The sequence below is a fragment of the Haplochromis burtoni genome, unplaced genomic scaffold (genome assembly GCF_018398535.1).
Source record: "Haplochromis burtoni strain Fernald_Lab_line unplaced genomic scaffold, NCSU_Asbu1 Contig_8, whole genome shotgun sequence".
Taxonomy (NCBI): domain Eukaryota; kingdom Metazoa; phylum Chordata; class Actinopteri; order Cichliformes; family Cichlidae; genus Haplochromis; species Haplochromis burtoni.
Genome location: NW_024582369.1, coordinates 4,464,282 through 4,473,943, shown reverse-complemented (window position 1 = coordinate 4,473,943; position 9,662 = coordinate 4,464,282). Strand labels below are relative to the sequence as shown.

At 39.7% G+C, this 9,662-nt stretch overlaps 1 protein-coding gene across 2 annotated transcripts; it reads left to right on the top strand.

The window, feature by feature from the left end:
• The first annotated feature begins 2,958 nt into the window (after positions 1-2,958).
• Positions 2,959-4,896, top strand: LOC121815517 (golgin subfamily A member 6-like protein 22). 2 transcript variants are annotated; one of them, XM_042226935.1, is made up of 2 exons: positions 2,959-4,409; positions 4,485-4,896. In XM_042226935.1, the coding sequence occupies exons 1-2, from the start codon at positions 3,378-3,380 to the stop codon at positions 4,791-4,793; spliced, it is 1,341 nt and encodes a 446-aa protein (XP_042082869.1). In that variant the 5' UTR covers positions 2,959-3,377; the 3' UTR covers positions 4,794-4,896. The 2 variants fall into 2 exon arrangements, with proteins under 2 accessions (XP_042082869.1, XP_042082864.1); XM_042226930.1 differs by having other exon boundaries at positions 2,959-4,896.
• Positions 4,897-9,662: the final 4,766 nt, after the last annotated feature.

The window sequence follows — 9,662 nt, the reverse complement described above, 5'->3', positions numbered from 1 at the left end:
TCGTATCTATAAATATTTGCGTACCATTAACTGTCATGTATGTACACAATAACTGAAAAGCTGCTGTTGCAATAATGTACATGAATGCAACATCAAGCGCTTGACTTCCACGTGTATTTACCTGTATTGAACACTAGAGGACGGTGTAGTATAAAACTGGATCCATAGTTGAACTCTGTTGGGCTATGAAATACAAACCGATCAGCCATCAGCCAGCAAACATTAAAACTGGTGACATTTGAAATCAGGGGCGATTTTAGCTCATTTTTGGGGGTGATAAATCAAAGCACCCCCAAAGACTTTTTACTTTTTTTGACAATATTTGCTGTTTGTGTGACACACTACTAAAAATATAAAAAGCATACAGTACTGTACTTGTTTGAGACGTAACATTTTACCACATTTTGGTTTGTTCCAGCTCCCTCCTGGCTGCTGCCAGAGCGATGGTGGCTGAGACGCAGCGGAGCGGAGGTGTAAGTGCCTGGCTTAAAACAGGACATATTAGCTGCATTTAACCTTCAGTTACTCTTTATATAGTTAGGTAGGAGTCAGACCATGTTTCTTTTTAGCTGAAAAACATTACACCAGGTAACCTGCGTGTTGAAAACGTGTTTTCTGACAATGTTTGCTACCCTACAATCCGTCCTGCTCTGTAGTAAAATCAGCGACATTTGACCGTCCTGTTGCTCCCATTGAAATGTATACAGCCTATTTAAAATCTAAAACTTTAAATTGTCCGTAGCCTGCTGTTGTTACCACTGTCCTGTTTGAAATGGATACTAACTAGCTAACTGACTGATGCCCATTAACCTTATAACTCCTGTTGTGTGTGTGTGTGTTTGTGTACAGAGAGACAGCCAGGTTCATAATGGATATAAGGAAGTTTTTTCAAAAAAAGGAGCCACATTCAGGTAAAAGTGTAAAATCAAATGATCCATCATCAAGAATAATGTTGGATCAGTGTTTCAATGTTTATATCTTTTATTGGTTGTTCATGTGGTTTGGTTATTTGCCTTTTGGTTGAAAGTACACTGAGAGAGGACTTTTTGTTAGTGATCTTAATAGAATTTTTTTCATATTAATGTAATTTTTCATCTAATTGAATACAATCTATTTGTGTATGATTGTCAGTCCAAAGAGGGAGAGAGGAAAGAGGGAACGTGAGGAGAAAGTACAAGGTCAGGAAGAACCAGGTAAGAAAACAGACAGGGAACAGTGACAGGCACAACAGAAACTGTTAAACTGACAAAGAGAAAAAACCTGATTTTACTCACACAATCTGGAAGTTGTGTTCTCCCTATATTAAAGCTGCTATACAGAATCTGCAAAACAAACTGGGTTGAAACATTTTTGACCCTCTTTAACAACATTCCAACATAACATTATAATTGATTGGGGAGATTAAAATTAATGATATATTTTTATGTGGTTCAGCCACAACTCTACTAAAACCTCAGCCAGTAATAGGTAGGCCAACTTTTGGACCGTCCAGTTGTCTGTATGACTGCCGCAGTACGTACATCACATTTGCACACTATCAGAAAGTGCCAAACAGCCCTGGTGGAGTGAGGAGCTGTAAAGAGAAGCAGATGCTCTGTTTATATTCTAAAAATGTTTTAAGCTTGTTTCAAAGATTCTGTACAGCAGCTTTAAATGTTTTCCAAAAGCACACATACACTTATCAGTGTTTCTCAAACTTTTTACAGTGTGTACCACCTGAGAAAAATGTCAAGCTCTCCCAAGTACCACTATGAAAGCATGAAACTCATAAATCTTACAACACAAAATTAGTATCTGCAGTAAAGATTTTTTCATCATTGTATACATTCTACCACAGGCAAAGTTGCCTCCATTTTTATATTTTTTTTTTTTAATAATTTATTTGTAATAATTTATTCTGTTTTGGGAGTGTTTTTATGTATCTGTATTATATTATACAATACACATTAAAAGTGAATCTCTGTCCAAAAAATGCACTCAGTTTACTTTTTACTCACTATGAGCATCATTCATTATTCTCCCCAGTAATTAAGGTTAGGATATGTATTTTTTTTATTCCAATCCATTCTTCTTTTGCAGCATTTAAATAACCTTGATCAGATTTGATGGTTTTGTTACAGACTTTTCAAAAAAGTGTTTTGCTTTTCTTTCACAAATGTGGGATTAAATTGTGTTAAAATGTACAAAACAGTGATGTCATGTTTTGTGACGAGGACCCAGGCACAGAGAGACTTGATGAATTTAAGAATCTTATGATTTAATAAAGAAATTTGCAGACTTGCACAGAGATGGTAAAATTATGATGACTGATAACGGAGAGAAGACAACAGACGATGAGGACAGGGAGGAACAGGGGTTTAAATGCACCAAGGAGACAGTCAGAGAGAACTCGGGACAACATTTAAGGATGCAGGGACTGACAGAGACAGGTTTATCTTGCCTGGCTGGGCAGCTCTCTGGGTGCTCAGCACCCCCAAAGCTCTGATCCTAGAATCGGCCCTGAGTTATGACCTTCTTGCCATATTGGCAGAATAAATGACCTGGAAGCTGTTGCACTGTCTGCACCTGTAAACTCCAGGACACGTTTACAAACAATTTTCGTTGTTATTTGCGCTGCAGCTGCAGGTTAGGGTGGAGTTACTGTGTGTGTGTTTACAAGTAGTTTTAAACCTTGTGATCCACAAAACAGCATAACAGTAAAAGAAGAATTGACTGCGTTACAGTCAGTGCGGGAGCGGCGGCTTTGCTCGTGCGCGATTCATTTGCAGTTTGGACGCACGTGAACATCTCCTGCCCTGATAGCGGCTGGAGGAGGACTATCCTCCGCCTGTGAGCGCTTTGGCACGAGCGAGGTGCCCACGGCAGCACCCGCTGCTTGTTGAGAGTAAGAGCAACAAGCGCTTTCACGTCAAAAGTCGTCATAAATTAAGCCTCCAATAACACCAGAAGCTAGTCGCTTTTTGGGGAAAAAAACGACGCTAAGGGGGTTTGAAAACTCCCGAAATATAGCGACAAAATCGCTAAGTTGGCAACACTGTTTTCAGGGTATTTAAAAAAATTCAAAACAAAACAAAACAAAACCGTGCATCTCAATGGGTATTCTCTGAGCATGCGCAGAATTACGCACAGTTGTCATGTGATCCTATGAGCGAACAAAGGATCAAAGGCTCAAAGAGCGCTGACGTCATATTCGCAGCCACAAAAGTCTATAAATACCCCCTCTTCACCTTTGCAAACACAGTTTTCTTGGAACATTTTCAGAAACGGCGAGTTGTGTTTAGCAAACCAGAAACTTTTCAGAAAGGGACTATTTTTAAACTTAAACAATTAAGCAAACATTTTTTCTTGTGACACTTTGCATTAAAACGTTTAAAGAAATGTCACACGAAACATTTAATAATTCACAGTCTGACGGAGAGATTCGAGAGGAATCACAAAGACTGTATGGGTTGATGGAGAGACAAATACCTGACCCTATGGAGCTTCAAATGAAAGTTCAACAACTCCAGTTGGAGTTGAGCACCCTAAAGCTCAAAAAGAATTATTATAAAGATAAGTTCCATCAGTCAAGAGATGAGCTTAAACACATGAAGGCTCAGGCTAAAAAAAATCAGACACAGGTGGAATCTCTGGAGGCTAAACTCCAGGAACAGGAAAAGAACGTTCAGACAATGCACCATGACTTTTTGGAAAAGGCGGAATCTCTCATTGAGCAGAACAGCAGCATTGCTGCTCAGTTGTCTCAGATTCAATGTGATAGACACGAGCTAAAGAAACAGAACACAGATCTCAATGACTCTTTAGAGAGACTTGAGCAGCAAGTGGGAGAAGCTCACCATGAAATAATAAAAAAAGAAGAGCTTATAGAAAAACAATATAGGGAAATATTTCGGAAGACAGAACTCACAGTTGAGCTGAAAAGAGAAATTTGTACTCTTCAGCATCAGGTGAGACAGACACTTGATGAAAAGCAGTTGCAGGTCAAATCTCTGGAGGCTAAAATGCAGGAGCAGGTTAGCACAATCCAGAGGATGCACCGTGACTTTCATGAAAAAGAGGAATATTTCCTTAAGGAGAACAGCAGCATTGCTGCTGAGATAGACAAATTAAAAACAGCAAACACAAATCTCAAGAAACGTTTGCAAAATCTTGAGTATCAAGAAAGAACAACAGAAAGTCTGACACTGCAAATATTTTGGCTGGAAGAAAAAGTCAAAAAGCAAAATTTCAAGATTGTTCATAACAACGATCTCATAGATGAACTTTATGAACATCTTAAAATGAAAAGAGAAATAATTAATAATCTTAAGGATGAGCTGAGAAGGGAGGAGGAAGAAGAAATATTAGCTGCTGTTTACAACATCACTGGTGAACCTCTGCAGCTGGAGAATTTTGCTCCTGAACCCGAGGAGCTTGTTTCTCCTGCCTCAGAACCATCTCCTGATGTGGTCCCGACACAGGACAATCTTGCTCCTGAACCCGAGGAGCTTGATTCTCCTGCCTCAGAACCATCTCCTGATGTGGTCCCGACACAGGACAATCTTGCTCCTGAACCCGAAGAGCTTGATTCTCCTGTCTCAGAACCATCTCCTGACGTGGTTCCGACTAGTGGTTCATGGCGTCATGGTGCCAAACGCCTACTTAAAATAGGTTTAGGCGTTGCCGCAGTAGGCCTTATTATACCTGCAGCTTACTGGGGCTTTTCAAAGCTTAACAGTGATAGCCTATTTAACTCTGTCTGTGGCCTCCTTGAGCCATATTCCTACCTTGATGATCGATTAGTCCCTTTTTAAAGACTGAGCAACATTTAGCTAACTTGTGCTCTCATTTTTCTTTTCTTTTGCCTCTCACCCCCCAACCAGTCGCGACAGATGGCTGCCCCTTCCTGAGCCTGGTTCTGTCAAAGGTTTCTTCCTGTTTAAAGGGAGTTTTTCCTTTCCACCGTGCCTAGTGCTTGCTCACAGGGGATCATTTGATTGTTGGGGTTTAATTTGTTAAAAAACATAACAAATTAGGTGAGGGGTTCACATAATAGAGAGCACAACAAAAACTACAAATTTTAAAAAAATTTGTTAGTTGCAAATCAAAATAAAGACAACAGTTTCTGAAAAACATCTCTTACGGCTCTGTTTATTTGCTTAAATGAACACTTGTATTTTTTGTCATAGAAGAATATACATTGTCTTAAGTATTTAATCATTTTAAATTTAGCCCTGCGCTGCATGAGATAAACTGAGATGAGATAAACACAGACGGCTGTCGGCCTGGCGAGGGAAAGTTCCTCTTCAACCTCCAAACTGAACCCAGTTTGTTACTCGCAGCATCGCAAAATTAGACACAGCAATTTCTTAGAGTCTGGTTTAAGTCCTGAAATGACATCTCCTTACCTGTCACGGTTCTGGGTCAGTTTGACCCAGTATTTTGAGTTGTTATGTTTTGGTGTGTTTTTGCATTATGGATTGTTTTCTTATTCTCTTGTGGTGCTTTTGTTGGTTATGATGATGATGATGATGGTGATTATTAATCTATGTTTTAGTTATTCTTGTTTAGGGATTAGTTCTTAGGTTTTGTGTTCTCATGTTTTTTGCTGGTTTAGTTCAGTGTCTAGTCTGTCTCTCTCTGTCCAGTCCGTGTCTTAGTTTAGTGTGTATTGTTTCCTGTTTTATTTTGAAGGATTGTGTCTTATGTCAGTGTGTCCAGCTTCGATCCCCTGACTCGTTAGCCCCAATCTCTCCCAGCTGTGTCTCCCTCCTGTTTTCCATTCCCTGATTACTTCCCTGTGTATATTAGCCCTGTGTTTGCCCTTCCTCAGTGCTGCATTGTACCATCGGATTATGCCTGTGTGTTTTATACTGTGTTCAGTATTTTCATGTTCACTACCCTTGTTCAGTTCATGTTTTAATTTCTCCAGCAATAAAGTTGAGGTTTTGAGTTACAGTTCTGTGTTTGAGTCCTGCATTTGGATCCTCATCTCCGCCTGCCCGCACACAAAGCCCTGACATTACCAGCATAGAAGCATTCACAGTCATTACACTATATGTACACTATATGTGGAAAAAAAGAAGAAAAACAGAAAGCCAAATAAGAAATACTTCTAAGCAGTAGAAGGTTGTTGACAGTAGCAAGCTACAGGTCTCTCAATATCTTTCAATATTGCTCTCCCTGAGAACGCTGTGCACAGCTAGGTTTAAGGTATTCTCAGGTATTAGAATTTAACACATTTAAGTATACTGACATAAGTAAGTTGGAGGAAGTTTCAGGTGACCTCCTGCAGCTTGCTGGAATTCTTGTCTGGATTGCCTAAGCAAACACTTGCTTAGTTGGCAACAAGATATCAAGTTAGCGGGGCACCTGAGACACACTTTGTCTAATTAATTGCAGTGTTTTGCCATTCTCAGTGAGAGATGAGAGGCCTTATAAGTGGGTTTTGATAACAATGTCCCGGGGGTACAAGCTGCAGTTTCGTCATCGATCTCACCCTTTTCAGAGAAAGTGACTTCTGTCACACTCGTTGAAGACACTGGGCTTGTCATAGGAAATATGCTACTGGGCAAAAGGGCTATCACAATAGTGCAATCAGAACACGGGATTAATGAACAAGGGATTTTATTCCACTTACTTCTTGATTCCAGATACTATATCAATGTCCTGAAGACCATCACTCCAGGAGAGTGGTTCACCTTAGTAGTCCTCAATGATGCTTACTTCCATGTGCCAGTTCATTTTGAACACAGAAGGTTTCTGCATTTCACCTTTTGGGAAGTGTGCATCAGTTTGCTATCCTCCCCTTCGGCCTGTCCCTTGCCCGTTGGATTTTTACGAGGTGACAAGGCCATCCTTGACCTCAATAATCCTGCTGAGAATAAAGATCCCTGATGATTTGCTTATCTGCATCCCCTTATTAAAGGAGACAGAAAAGGCAACAGCCAACGTCCTAGACCACCATGTGGTCTTGGGAATGTTAATTAGTTGGGCAAAGAGCTTCCTACATCAATCATAGCAGGCCAAGCTCAACCCTCCAAGACCCAAAGGTTAAAACTTTTCACTATATAAATAAAATGGAATTGCAATTTAATGAATATGTCAATAATTTATAGTGTTTTTAAATATTCCAGTATAGTAGATACATGGATGTTAATGCACAGTAATTGTACACAGTATTGTGTCTGACATTACCTCTAAGAGGGCGCCATGGAGTCAGTAACGTGTAGAAAAATGCATAGATAACAAAACTGGAATCATATAAATACGGTTACACCAGCAAAACAATGCGAGTTAACTGTTACTGTTTAACTTTTGTGTTAACTAGATTGAAGTCAAGGTTAAATTTTAGTAATGGTGGTTTCAAAATATTTTCAATGCACTGATAGGTGATCCAGAAGTAGAGGAGTCATCAGTGAATAATGAAACTGGAGATGTCACTTCTAGAGCAGGACATCTGACTTAATTCTAATGAACCACGTGCCATTCATTCTTCTTAAAAATTTATCACAGTCGTTCATTAAAGAAAACACGAGAGAGCGAGAGAGAGAGAGAGAATATGAACTTAGATTAAATAAATAACTCCAACAAGTAAGAAAGGAAACATTCTAAATTCTCATTTTACTGTTTTTGCATCGCACAGTTACTTTTTTTGTGACGTAATTGTGAGTAACTGTGCATCGCAATCAGTGTTGGTCAAGTTCAGTGTTGGGTAAGTTACTTTAAAATAGTAACTTAGTTACATTACTAGTTACTTCTCTCAAAAGTAACTCAGTTACTTCAAGTTACTCGTTACTTTCAAAGTAACTAGTTACTAGGGAAAGTAACTTTGGTTTTACTCAGAATTCTCTTGTTAATGTGTTGCTTCCATAACTTTGCCAGTCTTCTAGCTTGCTTACTTGCCACAAGTGCACTGTGCCACCTACCAATAGAAAGGAAAAGATAATGTGCATATTTCCACGAGAGAAATCCCACGCCTGGACCGTCATTGACTGCTGCCATGATTCTAGCCTACGTCACAGCGTCATGTGCGCCTTTTACATCCAACACAAAAACTGCAGTCGTGGTGCTTTCGATTGTACTCAGAACTCAGAAATTCTGCCTTCTGAATAGGAAGATGTAGGTAACACCAGACTGCAGATGAGCTGCATACAGGGCTGGACTGGGACAGAAAATTGGCCCGGGCATTTTGACTAGAGACCGGCCCACCATTATAGGAAAAATCATAAAGCCTTTGAATGAAAACAAACACTGTTGTGACAGTGATGTACACTGTTTTGATGGTATATATGCATCAATCTATCAATCGTTTGTTGTAAGATTCAGATAATTATTTTTTAAAAGCTAGACATTTTAAATGAGAATAAGAAAGAAAAGTATTTCTTTGTGCCCCCTCTCCCTGTTAATGCCCTACCTGCCCCCCTGGCAACACTTTGCTAGATCCGCACCTGCACAGTTACCAGCTGTCAGCTACCTAAAAAAGGATCCTGGGTTATTTGTCTCTCAGAAACAGTTCATAACTTCCCTTCAACTCATTCATGTCACCTAAAAGGTAAACCTGTTTCTCCATCACCTGTTCAGCTCTGATGATCCAGTAAGGACATCTCCTGGTTTCATCTTCATGTTTCCCTCTCACCAGATAACCAAACCATATCATGACCAGCAGCTTTTTTACAGCTGTGGCTCCAGCAAACATCAGCTGATACTAGAAATTAATATTAAATAAATTCTAACAACAGCTGATCAAGCTTAAACGTGCTGCTGTTGTTTAGCGCGACATCCGCTGGTTTCCTCTTTCGGCGCAAAGTGAGCGATAAACAAACAAGAGAGAAAAGCCGATCAGCTGATCATTGATCAGTTTTCATGATTGAAGTAGAAACGGGAGAGGGAGGGGGAGAGAATGAAAGAAGAAGAGGCAGCTGTGCAGCAAAGACACAGAATAACTCCAGCTTTGTGCCTTTGTCGTGCCAAAGTAGGTATCCCCGACAGAATTTGTTTCCCCTGTGCTGGGAGCACTCAGGAAGTACTGATGTTTTCATTTTGTGAAAAAGTGAAAAATTAGTATCGTTACATTACCATTCAGTTTGAAGGTTACAACAGAAAATTATATATTTATTGCTCACGTGGTATCAGATGGGATTATTTTAATAAACCATTAACATTTTGGCTGATAACTATTTTTATTCTCCTGTAACTTTACTATATAAAGAGCTAAATCCTCCAAAGTTTCAGGAGTAATGCGTCATAATAAGAAGTGTTTGTAAACTAAAAATCAACAATGTGGGATACTGTTTGTCCGTGATTTGGACAGTCCAGCGTGTGCTCCCTACGCAGGGGAAACAAATTCTGTCGGGGATACCTACTTTGGCACGACACCGGAAAGGACTGAAAATCTAGCAGCACAAGCACAGAGATGCTAACATTAGCGTGGAGGCTGTTAGGTCCAGAGTGAAGGGGAACGACCTTACATGTTTAATAGACATTAAAGCTTTAATATGAAAGAAACAACTCTTTTTATCTAGCTGTAGTGTCACTTTTCAAGAAAATCTCACATGGTCAGGTGAGAGACATTTGATGAGCTGACACTGAATGACCTTTGTACCCTTCCTCAGTTCTGCACTCAGTTCTCCAACTTTTGTTATGATGAGTCTGGTTTGCACATTTCTGTGAAGTGAGTAGCA